General features: G+C 34.0%; 1 protein-coding gene across 3 annotated transcripts in view; it reads right to left on the reverse strand.

Annotated features, from left to right (window-relative positions):
* Positions 1-299: 299 nt before the first annotated feature.
* The window catches only part of GALNT3 (polypeptide N-acetylgalactosaminyltransferase 3), a 45,353-nt gene continuing 22,981 nt past the window's right edge, over positions 300-22,671 (reverse strand). For all 3 annotated transcript variants that reach the window (XM_036859098.1, XM_036859096.1, XM_036859097.1), the window contains 10 exons: positions 20,803-21,426; positions 16,867-17,039; positions 13,227-13,376; positions 11,337-11,571; positions 10,598-10,715; positions 8,965-9,165; positions 6,831-6,962; positions 6,523-6,624; positions 2,688-2,840; positions 300-1,814 (listed from right to left, as the gene is read on the reverse strand). In XM_036859098.1, the coding sequence (XP_036714993.1) occupies positions 1,692-1,814; positions 2,688-2,840; positions 6,523-6,624; positions 6,831-6,962; positions 8,965-9,165; positions 10,598-10,715; positions 11,337-11,571; positions 13,227-13,376; positions 16,867-17,039; positions 20,803-21,317 (1,902 nt within the window). In that variant the 5' untranslated portion in view covers positions 21,318-21,426 and the 3' untranslated portion in view covers positions 300-1,691. The remainder of the gene's footprint in view (positions 1,815-2,687; positions 2,841-6,522; positions 6,625-6,830; positions 6,963-8,964; positions 9,166-10,597; positions 10,716-11,336; positions 11,572-13,226; positions 13,377-16,866; positions 17,040-20,802; positions 21,427-22,671) is intronic.

The raw sequence follows: 22,671 nt of genomic DNA on the forward strand, positions 1-22,671 counted from the left end.
TATTTCAGAATACATATTAGTATTAGAAAAAGTAATAAAGAAATACCTTTACTTACTAAAGAAATATTCAATATGAATAGTGAACTGTCATTTGCATCATAAAATATAACATCATAATGTCACTCACTGTGCTATTTCAAAATTATTTGTCTTTCTGCTCCATAAGACCTAAGCTCGAAGGCAATATTAGTCTTACTATGCCTACCATAACTTCTGGCACAAAGTTAGACACACAATAAATATCAGTTGAATTAAAATAAAAGTTGGCACTGTAATAAATTAAAGAGTGCAGAGTTTTTTTTAATGTAAGTTCAAAGTACAAACAATGAGAAGATGGAGCCAATAATTTAAAAATATTTTCTTATGTACAACTGAAGACAGGTTTAAAACATAAAGCCAATCACACATTACTTCTTCAATAAGAATAGATCTATATATAAAATGACCAAAAATTGTTAAATCTTCTCAGTAAGCATCACATTTTAAAAAAATTACTCTATCATATGCTTAAGGAAAGTTATCAGAAATTGGTACAAAATTTTCTAAATATCTAACACAGAATCTTCTCCATTCCCCATTTTTTTATGCCATTACTATTAAATGTTTTTTTCCCTTCAGAAATATCTGATGACTCTGCAGTTGGTGCTTAGAAATTCAGGATACAAAATTCATGCTTCCCCTAGCTATTATTAATTATATGTTTTATCCAAAAAATAAAAAAAACTTAAATAGTTACAATAGTGATAAGAATTTGTTTTATTGTGTTTTCCATAGATAGTAATAAGGTTTTTTGGTGAAAAAATTCATTACAAAGACAATCTATAATTGAATCAGTAACAAAAAAATTTTTGCTTTAAATGAGTCAAGTATTCTGCATTTGAAATTCAATTTCATAAACATTCAAGATTAGTGAATTTTGATAGGAAAAAAGACGAACAGAAAGGAAAAAGACACCTTTTTAACAGATAGCGACTTAGAGGTTTTTTAAAAATTTCTTTGGGAAAACACACAGTATAGTTATTTTTTTAAGTCTTTTGCTTCAAGTCAAGTGAACTTTAGACTAAGAAATATTTTAAAATTTGCCAAGAAATTGAAGTGTTAAAAATAGTCTTCTCCTTATTCACTTAATTTCATGTTTAAGGAAATATTTGACAGATAAGTTAACAAAATGCAAAAGAAGTTTACCTGCATTTTTATATAATAAATTCTAGCTCTATAAAAAATTTCCTGGTTTTACACAAAGGCCAATTTTTGACCTTCATTGATCCATTTCTATGTAGTTAAAAAAATACAGTATCAAATCTTTCTCCCGCCCCCCAAAAAAACTAGAAGAAAAATTTTAAATTGTGAGTGTGTGAATGTAGCTATGCATATTCTCAAGCGTACCAAGCACACAAACATCACTTTACTTGGAAAATTATTTTCATCATACTGTAAACATCTTTTCCTCTGCATCTGGACATTTCAAAATAGTCTTTGGTATTACTAGCTATTGTGCTTTGAAATGGAAACTTAAGGGACTTCTGTAGCGGTGCTACATAGACATTTTAAGATATAAATAAGAAAAATGCACTTGGAATAAGTTACAATTAGCTGCTTTTGCATAATTTTCAAAAACTACAGTGTATGCCTAGTCACAGTTTTATGAGAAAGAATATCTCCTTTTTCAACTCCTTAATTTTAAGGAACACTTAATCATTTTGGCTAAAAATCCATTTTTGGAGTGGATCTGATGGATTGCATGGCACTAAGCTTGGATGCTCTCCACTTGCTGAAAGGCACATTTTAAAGAATGGATTATATAGAAGTTGGTCCTAGAATAAAAAGAAATACAACAGACATTAAGTTTCAAAACTCAAAGTTAACGGAGAAATATAAAAACACTTTATGGTCCCATGGAAGCCAAAGTGAGACTTACATAACAAATATACACCATTGTTAACTTTTAATCTTTCTAGTATCTACTATGTCTGATAAAATCTTGTTGGTTTTTGGTGTAGGCAACATCATTTATGCCACCACTGTTCAATTCACAGAAGGTGATATATAAATGAGGAGAGGTATGCAGAAAAAGGTCTCAATCAAGTTTTCAAATAAAAAATATTTCACTGATATAATTATAAGTGACAAACTCTAAAAAATCCTGTCATAAAAGTCATCTTATAGTGTTATAGAATTACACAAAACAATATTCAGCTAAGAACTGCTAGTTTCCAGCTAAGCTTTAAAACATAGGTTTAAAAACAGAAAAAAACCTTTCACATATTCTCTCAATTCTAGATTCATGAAAAAGTACTAAAATAGGGAAGGAAAGAATTAATCACTTTAGGTAAGAAAAAATAATTATTTTTCTCTTCTCTGCCAGGAAAACAAAAGTATGACTGTCACAAGAAGCATCATAAGAAATTCTAAAACATATACGAACAAATATTATTAATAATCCACAGACATGTTGAACTGCATAAATCATGCTCTAAGATATTTTACAACTATTTTGCTCCTAAGAGTATTTAATTCATAGATATCTTTCTTACCACATGGGTAGACATACATAATGACAAAGTTAACAAAGACAGAAATTCTGACAGATAATATTAATATAGTATGTTTCATGTATTTTCCCAGATAAGCAATTAGAGCTAATCAAAATGATTACATAAAGGGGTGAATTAATTGTACTGAGGTACCTTCTGGATCTCCCATATCTGTTCTCCAGTGACAAGTGTCTTGTGACCTTTGTAAGCACATGCCTTCAGCTGAACGACACCTTGAGCAGCATGAAGACACAATTCCTTCTGGATGTTATGCCGAATTTCATGTTGAACAGAGTATTCAAAGTACTGTGAAAAGAAGAATGCTGTTACTGACGAGAGCACTCTATATCCTCAGTTGCAAAATTGTCGGCCAAAAAAAAAAAAAATCAGCAACTCACTGAATAATGGAGTCACGTGTAATTCACCAAAATAATACAATGAAGTAAGTATCAGAATCGTAACCTGAGTTTTTGGGACAGAAGATATTATAGCCTTTCTCCAGCCTATCACCAACAGATAGTTACTTAATTACAAAGGTATTGTCTTCCTTCCCATGTCAGAAATTGTAAGCTATCAGGTAGGATGGAGGCTAGAATAGGTTTGCCGCAGAAAAGAGCCTGGAAACGTTTAGCAAGCCCATTAACTACCTCTTTCTCACCACAAGTGTTTCTTCTCTCTTATTCATCTCAATTAATGGCATTTTCATTTAAACTAGAAACATTTAAACAGGGTACTCTTGGGAATTCCTGGTGGTCCAGTGGTTAGGACTCGGTGTTTTCACTGCCATGGCCCAGGTTCAGTCCCTGGTTGGGGAATTAAGATCCTGCAAGCTGCACGAAGGTGGGGGGCGGGGGGCACACGATGACACTTTTCCTGCCTCAGTTTCCTTGCCTGTAAAATGGGTAATTTAATAGCTCCTACCTCATAGGGTTATGAAGATAAATGGTTTAATACATGTAAAGCATTTAGACCAATAACTGGTACATGGTAAGCATTCAATACATTTTTAGCTATTGTTACTATTATTGATGCTTCTCTCTCTCCACATGTCCAATTAAGTAGCCCCTTAGCCTTACTGAATTTTCCTCTCAGATGTTACCATCTCACCCATCCTTACTTCCACATCCTCACTTCTTTTGTTCAGGCACTCAAAATCTCTACTGCGATACCTCCAGGTACCTCCAATTTCTGCTCCTATAATTCAGTCCACTCTGCTGCCAGTTAGTCTTTTGTAACATTGATTTGATCCCTTACATTCCCTGCTTAATGATTCACAATCACTGCTGTTGCTAAGATAAAGTCCACACTTCTTAACTGGTACGTGAAATCTTCCACTTTCAGTCTAACATCAACCATTGTCCCAATTATACACTATGCTCCTTTCACACAATTCTACCAATGCAGAACATATGTATCCATAACTGCACTTTGCTTTACTCCCTAGAATATCTTTCTGGATCCTTTTCTGCCTAGCTAGCTCCTTTTGATCCTTCAAAAGCCAATTCAAATATTACCTTCTTTCTTTAGTTTTCCCTGAATTTGTCCTATGCACAAAATTACACTCTTCTCAGGCTTCCCATAGTCCATCAGAGATAACTTTCATAGCACTCTATTGGAATTGTGTGTGTAGCTAGCTGACTTCACCATAGACCAAAGTCAGGCAGTGTATCTAGTAATAACATCCATTATACATCAAATACTTCATAATGTCGACATTCCAAAGAAAAAATGAGTGAACATAATTGATTTTCAATAGTGAAATAATTAGTCTTAGCACTAATATTTATTGAGCCCTTATTATGTGCTAGGCGGGGACTGTTCTAAACCCTTTATGTATATTAGAGTAGGCACTCCACAAACATTAGCTGAATTAATCGTGAGTTCCCCTGGTCTTAGCCTCATACTTAATTTATCTCACTCCACAAATATAATATTTTTATAACTGATAGCTCTTCAGATGGAGACACTGAAAAAAAATGGGTTTAGATCACGAAAACAGCACTCTGGCTGTACTTCTTTAAGAAAGATAAACCTTAGGATTTCAAAGATGAAAAGAAAGGCCGACCAGAACTTTACATTACTCATATTATTTTTTAAAAACCATTAAGAGGGAAGTTATAAGGAATGGAGAATAGTTGAAGATACTTAGACAACCAAAGAGTATGTTATTGTCTAACTGAGAACACTGGAGAGAATTTTAACTTAGAACCAGGACAACTACACTGGAAGAGAAAGGGGAAGAGGCAAAGCATTGTGTTACAAAGCCATAATGAATTAAACTGCACTGCACCAGTATATTAGTCAATTTAGTCACATTATCAAAATACTTATTTTCATTTGGCATAGTCCAATACTGTTACAATGGAGTTTTATGCTATAAAAAAAAATATCATTATCTGGTCAAAACAGTAGAAGGGAACATGAGGAAATGATCGAGTTAGATGATATCTCAAAAACATCTAGCACTCAAGGAACTACAATTCCCAAACTAGTTTAAATGCAATGCTTGATTGAAAATAACATTTAAAGGAAATAAATCAAAATAAAATCAATGGTTATGTCAGGGTAATAGAAGCCAGAGTTATCTTCTTAAAATATAAACTAGAAAATATAATTCTTTAGCTCAAAATCCTCAGGTGGCTTCTGTCACACTTGGAATTAAATTCAAGTTCCTTAACGAGGCCAGCAAAGCCTTATATGACCTGGCCCCTAATTCATGTCTCTGATCTCATTTTCCACCCCTGTTTTCCTGGACCACTCTGCTCCAGCCACACTGGCTTTATGCTTGCTCCTTTTACCTGCCGCTGGGCCTCTGGCCTTGCGTCCTCTGCCAAGATGCTCTCCTCCTGGAACATAGTTCCTCTCCCAATTCCTCAGGCCTCCACTCTAAGGTCACCTTCTCAAAAACGTCTTCCTGAACCTCCGAAAATAACTACCCCCCCTGCACACACATTATCCCCCTACTCTGCTTTATTTTTCTTTATACCTAAAATTACATATTTATTTTTTCCTTTCCTTCTAGAATACAAGCTCCACAAGATAGAGACTTTGTCTTTTTCCCTACTATAAGAGTGTGAGTTACATTATAGGCGCCAAACAAATACTTGTTGAAGGAATATGTGAATTACTTCAGCATCCCCAAATTTCTAAAAGATGGCTATATGCTATTTATAATTTAAAAATTATTTTAGAGACAGAACTATAAAAACATCTTTATGGCAATGATAGGAGAAAAACAGACAAAACAATGTATAAAATATATCTTCAAGTTTTATGATAAAATAGATGTAATGCTAGAGGAGGCCTGAAATAAATTTATAAGTATTTACATTTAGTGATAGGATTTTTACAAATGAGGAAATATTTCTCCTTGCTCAAAACCTTAATTTTTACTGGATAGTCCAGTGTTATTTCCAAAAGAATGTAACTATTTACATAATTATTTTTTCGTCTAATATATAGTGTGTAAGGAAAATTTTAAGATATGAATATATATACACATCATCAACATATATGTACATATATGTATGTGTATCTGTATATATCTGTGTGTGTGTGTATCTCCATCAAACTTTTAATATCATGGACCACAAAAATACAGTATGAACATGATGTTATTTGCTGTCAAATCCAGTTAAATATAGCCTTTACGTATAATTTAGCAAAATCACCATGCTAATAGTCATGCAACATCAAAGATTCACATAGAAGATCCTGTTTTTCATTTCAAATGGCATTATTCTATTATTTTCTCATTTGCCTTTCTACTAAATGGGTAAGCAACCTCAAACTGCTTTCAGAGGCAGAGTGAAAATCAAAATAAAGTACTCTGCAACTTCTATATGAATTGCCAAACTTAATCTAAAAACATTTCACATACCAGTTTACCTGAACATAAAATTGATTTAGGAATTCTGAAAAACATGCAACAACTTACTTCTGTTTGTAGGTACTAAAGAGAAGGGAGGATTTTTAGTGCAGTGCTCACCTGGTTTCCCCCAAGTCCATGACACGTATACAAAATTAATGGTTTGCCTCCTTGATTATTTTCTCCAACATCCAGACATAGAGGCTGACCAAAACTTTTAATCTAAAGGGAAATTTTCAAGTTATAAATTTTGTAAAAAATCTATGCGGTTTATATTTTTTTGCAATTAATTTCAGGAAGTGGTGTTAATAATAATAATGTAAAATCTCAAAAGCAATAAAACAGAAAATATTTCAGCAATTTTTCTGAACCACCTAAATATTGGTGGCAGGGAGTCTACCAAGTAAAAAGAACAGGAAAATACTCACATATCCAGCTATAACAGGATTAAGGTCTGGCACATACGCTTCTGGATAAATATTGTTCAGATACCATGTAAAATTTTTACACTGAAGGCGGTGCTTTATTTCAAATCTTTTTGAAAGATCACCAAATGACTTCTGGAGAAAGATGAGAAGGGAAGGCGGATGCTTAATTAAAACAGCACTGATAAAGTACTTCGAATGCTACTATTTGTATTTACATTTAGGACTTTGAAAAAAAATTCTGGGCCAAAATGTAAGATGCGATTTAACTACAGTCACCATTCATTCAGGCAACAAGTACGTGTGGCTGCTCACTTGTGGCTTCAAAGAGAATCAGGGACCACTGCAGTGCCGACCTAGTGCTATTTCATTCTTCCTTTGTGCCACAAACCTCTGTCATGGGACAAAGATCCCTAGTGAAATGCTGAAGGCAAAAAATGGTAGTGGGGGCATCCAAAACTGATCCTAGTTTTATACGCAAAAGTGGTCTGTAAAGTGTGGTGTGAGAAAGCAGGTATAGAGAAACAGTGCTAACGGTGCATGATGTAACAGAACTCTTCTCCAGTCAAGACCACAAAAAGCAACGCAGTTGGGAATATTTTTTTCTAGTTTTAAGGGTGTTGCTTACTCCTAACAGCATCTTCTAATAATATCCTAACGATAACAATGTTTTAGTAGAAAAAAGTCAAGTTTTTAATCAATTCTATTTTATTTTCCTTTACCGTATTTAAAAGGACTAAGAAAACTTAAAAAAGAAAAAGCACTATTAAATTGAAAAGGTATTTGGTACAGGCAAAATTTTAAAGAAAAATTACAGTGGGTGCCTAAATATATGAAAAAGTAAATACTCAAGCTTATCAGTTCAACTAAGGAAAATATTTTCTCTGCCACCTTCAATGTTTTGAACGCAGGTGTTTTAGCAAAAAGTATGAAACTCTGAAGGACTTCTGGGTAGCTTACACATTTTACCATATGGGTCTACTTGCTCTATGTTAAAAACAAGGGTTTGCTGGCTCACTTGCCCCTTTGTTGGTGACAAGAGAGCATAAGCTGAATTTAGCATCCACTCGCCTGGTTAGCCAAGTACTTTTGTGCAGTACACAATCTGCCCAATTTTTTTGGTGGCCCTGGGTAAAAAGTTAGCAATCTGACCCAGTAGTGCTCTGACTTTGCATGGTACTGACATGTTACAGGGAGATACCAGAGACCAAAGAAAAACCGAAATGAGGTAACCAGATCTTTCTTTATGACATTCGAAATGTTGATGCCCTTTAATCCCAATATATACCTGCTTGCAAATCGGCACTGTTTCTTACAAAGAGTTGGGTGCCATTCGCCGAAGCATGTCCTTAAACTGTCTAGCTTATTTACCACATCCAATATTGAAACTGCTGGGACTCAGTTCTAATGCATTAGGCATGATGATTCTGCAGAGCTTTGATCTAGGACAGGTCAACAACAACCACAGTGCCATGCATTTGTTAGCACTTATTTCCTCATTTCACAGCTGCTCTGGGAGACAGGCAAGTATTTTATCTCAAGACAGGGAGGGAGAGAGAAGAAATGTGGTGGAGCACATGCTTCATGTCTGGCCAATCTGTCAACCACCCTATGAAGCACCATAACCATTTCACAGTCTCAAGGGGCTTTGCCAAAGTCACCCCTCCAGGGAGCAGTGGAACCAGAACTGGAAATAAGAAAGCTTGATACTTCTGGTTCATTCTCCTGTCCCATTCTGACACTGTCTAGCTCTCCAGTTCAAAATGCCACTTAGCACCTTGATTTAGGTGCTAATCACATCACCTAAAACCAGTTAAAAGCAGTTCCACTTAACCTTATTTTCTTTGAGTAAAATACTGAACCAAAGCAGTTACAAAAACTAAATATCTTCCATATTAAAAGGGTAACATCAGGTAGAATATCTCAACTTTTTAAATGCAGTTTACTTGACTTTTTCAAAAAAAAAAAGAAAAGAAAACTGACATCAATGAGTTATATATTTTTGAGCTCAAAAGCCCAGCTTTAAAAATAACTTTTTAAAAAAATGTTTTATGCTTGAGTTGACTCCAACAGGTAAAAGGACATGTGAACTTGTTGTGGATTTTTACCGTAATTTAATTATTTAGTCCTAACTTACTTGTTTAACAATTTTTGCTGCATCTGTGTTTCTCCTATAAAATATTTCCTTATATTCATCCATCCAGACTTCTGCAAGGCGAACTTGGTTGCGAGCAATCACCTGAGTGCCTTTTGGAAAGGTATGAGGGCTTTTGCTGCGAAAAACATGTCCAACAACAGAGCAAGGCATAATCTCCAACTGCCCACCACATTGCCACACCTGATAATTAATGATATTTGTTTAAATTTACAGTATTTTAGGAAAATCAAAGTGTTGCTTTTAAGTTCACCTTTAAGATACTAATAAAAACAAAATAAGAGATTTATTGCAGCTTTACAAATAGTCTCTGCTCACTGCCAGTTCAACTTAAGTTCTCAAAGATAAAGAATTATTTTTAAATGGTACAGACAGAAGAGACAAAACAACCCCACATCTTCAGAAATTACTTTAACAAAATAGTGATTTCAGATCTCTCATAAAAGTAAAGTCCACAATTTCTTCTTTTTTTTTTTTGCAAAAATTATGCAAGCTCTCTAGTATCCACAGAAGACCAATGGCTCTTCTGCATTTGACTTCCACAGCAGACTTGGAGTAAGTGAGCCCAGACTCTATTTATCTCTTGTATATTCAATTTTGTGACCAAGAAACAAATTCCAGACAATCGTTATTACCAAAGCACAATCTATTAAACTTGATCATTATAAAAACTTCATACTATTTAGAGATAGAGGGTCAAAAAAACTTATTTGCATTAACTCTAAAATGGCAAATCGCTAAATCAATACCTACTCACTTAAATATCTTGACAGTTTGTTCTGCCATAAATGAAAAATCTAAAAGTCATGTTTAATAATATGTGCTAATATTAGGGCAGTAGTTGTATTCTCTCTCTCTTTCTTTTTTTTTTAAACAAGTGAGAAAGCTTGGTGATATGTTCAGTTCAACAGACTGCTTGAGATCCAACATGTGCTGGGGCTTGGGAATATTTAAATGAATAAAACAAGACCCCTGCCCTTAAGCAGCTCAAACTTGGCCAAGATCATCACTGCCATTATGTGATGAAGCCAGAGCCAAAACTTAAATCTTCCAACTCCTAGTTCAGTTCTTTTTCCACTACATTCCAGCCTAAGTGATAAGAAATGAATGACAAAATCATTGCAGAAAATAAACTCATGAAATCTAATATGTACATGTGGAGATCATCCAAAACCTTTCTTTTATTTCTCATATTAACTTTTAATATGTATAGGGAAAAAAAGCTCGTTTAATCCAAAGAGTTAAGTTCAATGTCCTTTAAAATTATACATAAATGTTTTTCCATTCTGACTCACTTGATAATCAATCAACCAATTTCCTGAAGCACTAGATTTAATTATATTTATCTTGGCTGGAATTCAGTAGCTACAAGTGCATTAATTGGTGTTAATGCCTGGACACAGGCGTTTAACTGATGCTTCTTGTTACACTGGCAGCAATAAATAAATATATTTAGTTACACTTTAAGAGGAAATATATTTATTCTAAAATTTCTAACAATTAAATTTTAGAAAGCACAAAAAGTAAAGACTACATTCATCCATGATAATCTGTATCAGCCAACTAGAAATATATATTTCATTGTTTAGTATGAGCGCTATATTTATAAACTTACTCTGAAAGACATTTCTATATTTTCACCTCCCCAAATTTCCATTTCTTCATCGTAAGTTCCAATATATTCAAAATAGTCTTTTGATATGGAAAAAAGTCCTCCTGCAAAAGTGGGTGTTCTGAAAAATAATCCATTGTCAAACTTTGTTATAAAAACCAAATAAGAAAAAAAAACATATTTTAAGAGCAACTGAATCAAATGTACAAATAAATTAAAGAGAGACGACAATTTCAAGTCTTTATATAGATTAATAAAAACTAAAAATGCTATCTTCAAAGTCAAGTTTTGGGGGATGCGGAGGAAGTACTTTAAGTATCCTTCTCTAGCAGAACAAAATTATTGTGTCTTCTAACCAAACTTAAAAGATTCTCAAGGGAATTCCCTGGTGGTCAGTAGTTAGGACTCCGTGCTTCCACTGCTGGGGACCCGGGTTCGATCCCTGGTAAGGAAACCAAGATTCTGGCCTCACGGCTCGGCCAAAAAAAAAAAAAAGATTCTTAAGTAATGATTATAAGGAAGACATAAGAGCTCACTTAATTCTACTTCCTACTCAGTAACATCATGTATAAACAAGTACATAAATATATAAACGACTTTCCTATTCTTTCCATACAGAATATGTGTACTCTTTATTTTGTTAATGTGAATTACCTTTGCAGAAATTACTGTAAAAAGCAAAGAATGCATACATATTCAAATACTTGAACTGTATATAAGACTTTGAGAGTAATCATCTTACTTAATTGGATAAGTTTCATCCTTCCTTCTTTGCTTCTCATGATCGGGAAGTGACTCCCAGCCAAATGAAAGGCTCCAGTCAAAATTCCCACGGTTGTGGTTACTTCCATAAGGAGAAGGCTTGTTGAATTCGAACGTGTTCAGATCTATGGATGCAATATCTGGGCTCACGACAGCAGTGTAGTTCTCAGCTATTCTGGCCAACAAAGGTTCTAACCAGCCATAGAAACACTCACCTAGAAGGAATACAATTTTAATTAATTCAATGAAAACACTCAGGGTTTTTTTCCTTTTGTGTTTTGGAAGAGGGTTTACAGAGAAATGAGAATAACCAAGTCATTAGTGTTTTGAACATTTATATAGGGGAGATTTCTTAAAGGTTTCTTGTGAGATAAGGGTAGGATGAAAAATATAAGACAAGATTAAGCATAGTTAGGAAATGACTGATTTTTTTAACCTTACAATGGAAGCAAAATGATACTGATATATTTAAGTTTCAGACTGTGTATTTCTCTTTAAAATGGGCTATGAATCAAGGATAACGTTTTGCTGATCCGTACCACCCAGCTCCAGAAGTGTTCTGATTTACTTAAGCTTGTCTCCCTGAGTAAGGTACAGTAACTGAAATCTTCATTTCTCTGACAGGGTCTTAGGAGAAGGCAAGTAAAGGAGTCAGAATATTCTGATGTTAGCAGTTGGAGACAAAGCACCATTCAAACCTGCCCAGCCCTGATGAAAGAGAGTGGAGGAGTGGCATGAAAGGTCTGGGTTCTGGCCCCAGGCCAGGCTGTCTCACATCACACATAGAGTTCAGGAGATGCGGCATGTACAGTGCTACTCAGGGCTTCCCATCATTCCGTGGAGTTTGGCAGTCATGGTCCAGGAGGACCATCAGACACATTTGCCTGGAGGGGAAGAATGCCCAGTCTGACAGTACTGTAATTTTGGACCAGGAGAGGGAATGCTGGCGAAGCAGCCATTTCCTTTTGAAAACACCTCTCCTGGATTACCTGTAGACCTTTCTTAAATGCCCGGTATTAAGAGAATACTGAATGTGAAAGCTCTAAAGAGACCCAAGCAAATCCAAAAGCCCTTCTGTAACAATTAGCGTATGCTCAAAACCATTTGCTTGGTCAAACATAACCTAAAGGCGGGCCAATCCAAAGCTAAACACTCATACAAAGAGTAAAACTCACTAAACTTAGAGCTCGAGGGAATAAGTGACATTTTAGTAATACCTAACATGTACATTAAACATTGACTCTAAAAATACTGTCTAAGTACTTTATTTAAAATCACTGACACTGAAAAAAAATTAAAATACAAAGAAAAAAAAACCCAGCAGCAACAAAAACAAACAAAAACTAACAACATTCATGGGAAAGATACCAGAAGCTGTAAAGGGGCACCCCTCACTTGGCACAAAAAGGAGCGTGTGAATCTTTGGGGGGAAAAGAAAGAACTGAAATATAAAAAGTAAAAGTGTTAGGACTAGGACAAAGTTTAATGATAGGGTTGACTACACTTAAACAAACAAAACTTGCACTCACTTCAAAGTATAGTAATCAAGAATAATAAGGAAAACCACATTTTTTTGACAAAATGAGCATATGAAAAACTCCTAGGCATGCATAACTCGCTGGGGAAGCTGGTCACTGGAGGCCATAAAGTTAAGGAGCCTCAAACAAAAGGACATAAGATCTTTGAATAAGGGAAAGGAATTTCCTACCCAGAGCTGTAATCTGCTTGGGCTGTCACTGCTATAATCACTAGCTGAAAATGATGTTAAAGAAAATGCAATTAGGCATTTAAAGAAAAGGCTTCCTTACCTTTTAAATTAGAGGGAGGGGGAGGGAAAATGTTACAACTATGTCTATACATGTATACTTACAGTGAGCATCTAAAAATGTGAGTGTTTCAGCTGTTGCTACTGTTGCCCCTAGCAACCTTGCAGTGATCAGACCTTTTCGCTCCTTTTGTCTGACTATTTTTACGATAGAAAATTGTTTTATATATTCCTCTAGTTTACCATGCAAGTACTCTGTAAGAAAAAAAAAATCAAGATTAACTCATTTCTAAGTATATTTTCATATATATGAAAGCTAATAAAGAAACCACAGGGCAATGAGTCCTCCACATGCATAATCTTAACAGTTGTACACATCCATCCTTAAGACAAAAATTATATCTTCAACTCTTATTGGAAAACAAAAATTATATACACAGATCTTAACTTTTGAACGATTATAATGCGTGACATTACCACACATAGTTATCCTGCCCATGTCATATCAGTAAACACAATGTGTTTGGGGGGGGAGACTTCCAAAGGAATAGACCCCAGGAGTTAAGAAGACTCATTTAGAGGCCAGAGAAAAGGGACAAAAGAGTGAAAGAAACTGAATTTGGCCAAAAAGATATTTGATTCTTATTTAAATTGGCATTTAAATCTGCAAATGTATAGAAAAATGTCAAGTATCAATAAATTCTCTGATATTTAGGCAGTGGTCAAAATAATTTAAGACCAAAATCTTGAGAGAAAGATGAGTAGGAAAATCCAGGGCTACAGCAGTTTGGGAATATTTCTACAAAGAGTCAGCAAAAAATTTTTGAAAGCTCTAGAGTCTCCTGACACAGAATTTTTTCCAGTAAAAATATGAAGGAAGAAAAGAGTATGTAAATCAGGAATGAGGTTAGAAACAGGCAAAATTTTAGTCATGGGTGTGTATAATTTAAGATACTCAATATTCCAATTTGGATGACATACATACTAAGCAAGAGTTAAAATATCAGGTAAAAGAAAAACACATCAATCAAGTCAGTCAAGTGTTGTCCATATTTTTAAACAACGTCTTAAGCCTGCTTGTTCACCATTGAATTCTTGACTCTTTGTTGAGTATATAATGCAGTTCTTCAAGTGGCCTTCTTGGACCCATAGCACAGACTCAAAAAAGATTTGGGAATATTGAGAACGCCAGCAAACATCCTGGGTAGATGTTTGCTTTTGCCAGATTTCAGAAGCAATTGCAGGTGACTTTGACTTTATCTGTAATTATATATTTTTAAAAATTCTCCAGTGGTGCAGATAAGAGAGTTGCTTACTTAAAGCTTAAGCATTCATGAAGGAGGTAAGAGTCCAGGAATAACTTTTGTGGAAAAATCGTCTCAGAGTAACAGATTAACTTTTTTAACACCTTCTAAGTACCTCAGAATTAATACTCTGAAAGACAAGTAGGACTGTAATTTGTCTTAAAAATATAATCATAGCTATTTCTGCTTTAATCATAGACTTATAGAGCAGCAACTTATAAAATAGAAACATTTTAAAGGTCTTAATGGGAGTTGATTTTTAAAACGGAGTCACTACAGATTCCTTCAATAAACCCTCCCACTGTCCACATGTTAAGAAATTTTTATTCACCCACAACTTCTGAACTTCCTATAAATTCTTACCTGCCCTTTAAATTTAGCCCCCATCCACACCCTAATTTTATGAAGTTAAAAACACAAAGCCATGAAATCAGATTTCCTGGGTTTGATTTATAGCACCATTACTTTTAGCTATGTGACCTTGGGCAAGTTATTTTACCTTACTGTACCTTGGTTTCTTTACCTATAAAGTGAGATAATAGAAAAAATGGGGCTAATAGGACTAACCCTCACAGGGAATTGTTAGGAGGATACAATGAAAGATTATTGTACAAATAAAACATTTAAGACAAGGGCTAACTAGCACATGTTCTATGCTCTGAAAATCTTAATTATATTTTGTTTGCTATCATTGGGATTTAGCTATCTGTTAATTGATTACCTACATATTTAGGCTGCTTTTCCTTAAGCAAATTGAAGTCAGGGACTATGGTTTCTACTGCACAAGCTCTTCTATGGTAATTAGGGACACATTTTCCACAGTGGGGAACTCATTAGATAGTTCTTTGACTGATTCAATAAGACAAATTACACTACTATTCAAAGATAGCCCTCGCCAAGAAAACTTTTCCAAATCTATTGTTGATTGCTATAAAGAATTATAAAAAATACTCAGACCCTTTGACCAAGCAGTCCTACCTCTCCTAACTTATCTAAGGATATAATTCAAAAACAAAGGAAAATAACATAAGCACAAGGATATTTATTGTAGTATTACATATAGTAAGGCTAAGGGGTAAATAAAAGTGAATGGTTAAGTAAAATGTATCTAGTCCATTTTTGTCATTAAAACTAAAGTTTTGAAGGTAACAGAAACAGGCTAATAATGTTACATGAAAATGTCAGATTTCAAAACTAGATTTCTGACATGGATATAATTAGATAAACATTATATGTTTATGTAGACAGTGATTAGGAAAGAAAAGGAAAAGATTAAAATGGTTGAAACATTAGGTTAAAAATGTTATGCTTTATTCACTTACAACCACGTCTAAAGTCTGGATACATCTTATAATTAATTGATGACATGTCACCTAATAGGTAGTGGGGTTTTTTTTCTCACGGTCTGTAAAGTAATGATCTACCTTACGGTAGATGGTGCTTTGGATTTGATGGGAGAGTGTTATCCTCAGTTTACAGATATAAGGAAACTGCTCATTAGTGCTGGAGCTAGAATTTGACTTTAAGGAATCTAGTTCCAAACTTGGGCTCATTCAGGAATAAATTTTGCAATCATTGAAATAATCTGTATCTGTTTGGTACTTAAAATACTTGTAATGTTTGAAAACTCAGCAAATTATAGTATTTGTCTGATTATCCTTGTGAGTCCAATTTAAAATGTGTAACTTAGCAACTGATTATTGACATAAAATTAAGTGAAAATTCATTAAAGATTTTGGCTAGCTTTGTAAATGGTATTGGAATATTTAAAAGCACCAAAATAAAACAGGATGTGGTAGCTCTTCAGTAATTTTTAACTACTCTTTGATATTATTTATTAATTAATATATTATTTATATTAATTCTTCTAATCTTTAAAACAACCCTAGGAGTTATGTACTACTTATGTATTCCCTCATTTCTAAGCTATATAATTATATACTTCTTACAAGCAATGACATGTTCGTTTAATTGGCTGTAAGGGTCTTTTATTCTACTGGTATGTAAACTAATGATGCATTATACAATAAGTTTAATGAAATATGGCATTTCCCCCATTTTACAGATAACGAAACTGAGGTATAGGGGGGTTAAGTAACTTTCCCAAGTTACATAGCTGGTTAGGACCAGAACTGGGATTCAAATCAAGGCAGCCTAACTCAAGGCTCAAGTGTGTGCTCTTAACCACTATGTCTTACAATAAAAGTCTCACATTGAGGACTACAAAGTTATAAATAATGGTGTTTCACACATTTCTGAACTCCAAAATATTTGAATATGGACTTCCTTGGATTCTCCCTTCATCCATCATATATAGCATCCAAGACACTATATTCAAGATCTGAGGTGGCATACAGAGAGTACAATATACCCAAATAGACTTTGGACAACGCCACATGGATTTACTCAGGAAACAATCTAATTTGCATGTGTTTTCTTACCATCTATGCTAGCATCATCCACCAAAATGATCTCCTTCAGCAATATGGCAGGTGAAGAGTAGAGCACGCTGTGGACAGTTCTAAGCAGCGTGGACCATGCTTCATTATGAAAAACTATTATGACACTGGTGGTAGGCAGGGGAGGACAGCGCTTAAATTTTTGTTCAATACATCTAGAAAAAGTCAAAGTAGAAGAACAATTATGAATTTTATTACTTTATTTCACAGCTCTACCATTACTAAATTATCATTATTTAAACCTTTAAAACAATAGAAATGATAGTGGATACTTTATTTTTATGTAAGATGATCTTAATGCTATATAAAGGCAAATAGATCAAAACAAAATTTCTTACAAATAGACCACTCACCCAGAGATCATGTCCACTGATATGGAGCACATGTCACGAATTAAAACATGCTTTATTGTAAGCTTTCTCCATAATATAATTTTAAATACAAATAATATTTTAAATAAGAAAAATAACCTAGAAGTGAGACAACCTGTAAAAATAGCAAATACTTGTAACTGCTCAAATACAAACCAAGTTTTTTTCTTTCCTTGTAGAAATCATGCATTTTTCTTAACATGTGAAATTTTTAATCATTAAATGAATATTCATCTTTGTAGAGATTACCTTAAATTAGATACTTTCCTAGGAATGTAATATTTTCTAAGTTTAATCAATTTCCTTAACCTGTAACTGAACCAAAAGGGGAAAAAATTGCTTACTATAAAGCCTATTTCCTTCAGCAAAAACTTAAGTACCTACCATATGTAACATGCCATGCTGTGTTAAAGATTTTGCTCCAGTAAGGAGAGAGACCCTAAATAGTTTTTGACTGATTAGTGGTATTACTCATTCACTAAAAACTTTAGTTATAAATTTATCTTGAATTCATTTTGAGAGCAATGTCATCCTCAATGAAAATAATCTTCATATGAAGCCATTGGGGTGTGTGTGGGTCTGTACAATCTCCAGCCTTTGAGAATGGAGATGACCACAGTCCCTCACCTGCTGAGCTGAGGTGAGGATCAAATGAAATAACATATAGGAGAGGGCTTCAAAACACTGTAAAATCAAACAGAGTGAAGCTGGGACATAAAACATGTGTGGTCTATGGTAAAGATAAATAAGTAAAATAACTGGATCTTTGATAACCATAAATGGTTGTACAATTTTAGACAACAGATTATAAAATCCTCCTACACAGTCAAAAGCCACTATAAGTAGTGTGTGAACAATCAAACAGTGCTGTTCAAACCCAAAGATAAGGAAGTAAATCATTCACTCATGGAGATACGAGCCCAGCACACTTTGGTTGCCCTGCCAGGGCCAATGGGGAAACCAGAGCCCCCAGAATGGTACTAGAGGCCTGGGAAAGCCAGCCTAAAAGAGATATTCTACAAACTCTCATTAATTACTACTTTTACAGCCATACCTCAGTATGAATGTGTTTCAAATCCTTTCCAGAGAGGACGTCTTTAGGTTGAAATATTTGTAGTGATAAGAAAGGAATTAAATTCGGGATAAAATATTGAGAGGGTGTCAACACCACTGAGCAGGAAAAGAGGAGGAAGGTGAAACTGATTTTGCTCTCTAGGACCATCATGATTTTAAAGTGTTAACATACATGCATAGCTAGAAGAAAATAATCACATTCATCCTCACTGGTAGATGAAAGCAAATGATTTATTCTAAAGTGAATTTTGGATAAACGATCAATTAAAAATGAAGTCCAAACACAAACTACCTATTTATCTATCTTCGAGTTAAAATTACACGGAAACAAATGACTAAATATAAGCTTGTATTTTTAATACATAAAGTCTTATAAGCCAACATAAAAGTATAAGTAAAAATTATGAAAAACTCCATACTATAGTATTTCTTTTTTAGGAAAAAACTTTATAATTTTGTCTTATAAGCACTTTGGGGAGGGAGTTTTGGGATTTAAAAAAAATTTTTCCTGTATTTACTTGCCACATGATTAATTAATATAGTATTAATATAGAATTATAAAAAGGTTTTGAAGATTTAAAGTATGACACTTTACAAAAATTCACACTAATAAAGTGTTATCTCTTTAATCTCACAAGGCTTTCCCTCAGTTTAAGCAAGGATTTATTTGCTTAACTGATAAGTACTAATATCAAGTAAAAGTGTCATGTTATATCATCAATGCAAGTGACAATAAAATTTCACAGTATGATTTCATAAACCCCATTTATTTTGAAACAATTAGCATGCTCAACTTATGTTTAAAAGTTGTTTCACATGTCATTTAAAGTAGTGAAATTCAAATAACTTGCCAAAGTGATTACAGATCCCCAGTCAAACCATTTGAAAAATTTGGCATATAGAAATGTGCTTAAATTATCAGTCACAAGACCATCTGGCTTTGGGAGAAATGATCTATATTTCTAATGAGCATGTAAAAGATTAGCAGTTCTTCAGAAAATGTGTTCCTTGATGATATAAGTTAAATTTAAAGTATGAAAGTATTAAATCTTCACAGTTCTAGGTACACATTCCTGGCCAAAAAAAAAGGTTCTTTGTGTGCTTAGCTATCTTGCACTTACATATTGATTATCATTATTGAATATTACTGCAGTTTCTCAAAGCTATATTGGAGAAAAGGCTTATCCTGAGCTCCCTTTGTCATGTCAAAGAATAAAAATCATGCTTCTTGATTTGTGATGGGGATTGCTTTTCAATCAAGACCGCTCCCAAAATCAGTAAAGGGCCATATTGCATTTTAACCTATTAGCATAAAAAAGGAACTATACTATGCCCTGTCAGAACAACCAGAATATTTTACATTCGTTTCTTCACACATTCATTTAAAATGATGAGCAATTTAACCTTGAATCACACAGATTAGAATAGAGCAACAGAAATCTAATCTACACAGCTTCAATATTGAGGATGGAGCAGGTATTCATGATCATAAACCTAGAAAAATATGAAGGAAGCAATAGACCTAAGTCTACTAAAGTACTTTTCTTCAGGTTCACTTATAAATTTAATTCTCTTATAACTAGAAAGTGAAATATGTAAGCACTGTTTGCTTACAGTTTGTCTATCTTGCACTTTTAACAAATCTACAGATTGTTTGAAAGTGCTGAAATTCATTTTAGCTATTTCAGTTCAAATAGAGCATTTGAACACTACCTCAAAGATAACAAGATGGTTAACTAAGTACAAAGAGACAGCACAGTAGAATCGGGGGCTGGGGGGGATTTTAATCAAAATACTGTATATTTGAGATAAACATGTAAACAAAGTAACAATGAAAAGCAATCTTGGCCTCTCAGAAGCGAAAGGGAGAAAACTCTATAAATACAAGAGCTTATTCAACAAAACTCCAGAGAAAGAATCAGAGTTGAATTAGTAATTAAAACAATACTGTCTCTTAAAAGAAAGGTTACAAAACACAGGACATTCTGTAATATAGTTATAGCACTAAAAGTAGCCACAAAGTCTATGACTTAGCTCATAAACTATCATAGCTCCAAAATCTTGGCACATTTTTTAATATTTCTATTCTATAGCAATACACAGAAGAACAGAAACAACTCCATCTCCCACATTTCCCATAAAATCCACCCCATATTTCCTCCTTAATGGATGAGAAAACTAAAGCATTTAAGAATAAAGGATTTCCTTGTGGTTCTATAGAGGTCAGATCTAGAATTCAGTTCTCTAATTTCTAAGATGATAATTTTTCACATCTGCAATGCCTCACTAAACACAGATATAGAAATCTAGCCTCAATAACAATAAGCAAAAAATAATTAAGACAGGTTAAATAAATGGTATTTGCCGATTCTTTGCCTCAAAGTGGCTAAAGAACAAGCAACTTCCTTAACTAATGCCCCTCCCCTGAAAACACTCCTGATAAACACTAAACAATGAATATTCTTCAACGTACTCAGGAGGTCGAGTGTCTGGTCCAAGATCTCGGTGTAAAGAAATCCTGTCACTTGCAAAAGCATTAAAACAGTGTTTTGCTTCTCCACGTTCTTTTTCCTTCTGCTCTTCAATACTTAAATTGGTTGTCTTGAATGCTTTGCCAGAAGCACCAGGTGCATTAGAATCCTGAGGTGGGCGGTCAAGAACGGGTTTCAATTCTGCTGCTGTATAATATCCTTGCAAACAGGGTCTCTCACCAGCATCAATGTTTTGCCTGACAGGTGCTCCTATTTGCATTTTTGGCATTGCATCTTTAATATTGTTTACAGCTTCTAGCATTAAATCAAACATCTTGTTTTTGTTTTTCATGTTTCTTTCCATCCTTGATTCCTCTTTGGAATATTGAACACTTACTTCTCTTTGCATTAAAATCAAAAATATTATAAAGAAAAAAACTACTGCACCAAGCTTCCAGAACTTTTTATGGTAATGTCTTTTAAGATGTAGTTTTACTAGTCGTTTTAGGTGAGCCATTCTGACATTAAAAGCTTGTCACTTGACAAATAACAGTTACAGTTTCCTCTGTTACGTATATTTTTTATCATAGATTTGCTGGCAAGAAGGTTTCCTTAAATTGCAATACCTATAAACAGAAATGACAGATTAGTAGCTATTCATTCCTATAGGCATGGTTCACTTCATTCACTCAGCCAACAACTGAACATAAGCTATAAACAATGTACTCTTATGGTTAATAACAATACAAAGATATCTTGCCCTCAAGAAAATTACACTTTTGGAAGAACACAGTTGCTATCATTAACTATAATCTATTGGGGTTATGAAATATTAGAGACTTCTCTCCAGTAAAAAATACATTGTTAACTCTGCCTAATATCTGCCATGTAATATACATAAATGAGTTTTATAAATATATTTTGAGTTTTTTAAAAAAAATCTTAGCTCAATAACCAAGGGGCTATAGAACTTCATTAAGCTGATTGTAAAGAAAGGGGTAATCCATAAGAAAGCAAAGGTACACTGACAGGTACTGTCAGGCATACATCTAAAACTGTGGCTTTTAAGAAGTTCACCATCAACCTATGAACTTCAACTAAATCAATTAAGATGATAAAGCAGCTTCATCACCAAGTAAACTGGCATTCTCCCAAATTTGCTCACCTGATAGCACTTGTTGAGTTTAACAGAACCAATAAAGACTGGAAAATTAAGATAATGTGTTATTATATAACAGCTATTTTCAATAGCTCACACAAATACAAAAAAAAAGTAAGAAATAGAAAAAAAAGTGGCATTGAGCATCACTTGGAATTGTCTCTAAAGAGGCAATAGAGATCATTAAGTTATAAAAGCAGTATCTGGTGTGACAAAATGCTGCTTGCAGTTGATCCTAAGAACAGAGCAGCATGTTTACCAAACCCTAGTATGGGCCATCAGGAGCAAAAGAAACAAAAAGTAAAAGAGGACATTCACTACTGCCTGAATCACAGTGAAGACGGACTTTCTTCATGATGCCTAAAAAAACGTAATGTGAAGGGTTCAGTACATGATTACATACCATGCACCATTATAGTCAGTCAAGTAATTAGCAGAGACAAAAGGGCAAGGAAAATGCCTTTGCTCCCTAACCCTAAACACATTTTAAGGAAAATGTCCTTTAGAGGAGTAAAAATTAACACTTTATTTAACTTCTTTTCCAAAGTTATCACTAAATTTAAAATAAGAAAACCAAGTTCTGAGATGGATTCTCTGGTCTTTAGCAAAAAATTTGAAGCTGAATAAACAAAATAGGCAGAACTTGAAAACTTAGTTCTACATACTATTTCTAATTGGACTGCTCTATATGTTTTCAGTACAGACTGGACAC

Source organism: Balaenoptera musculus, chromosome 7 (genome assembly GCF_009873245.2).
Source record: "Balaenoptera musculus isolate JJ_BM4_2016_0621 chromosome 7, mBalMus1.pri.v3, whole genome shotgun sequence".
NCBI classification, from domain to species: Eukaryota; Metazoa; Chordata; class Mammalia; order Artiodactyla; family Balaenopteridae; genus Balaenoptera; species Balaenoptera musculus.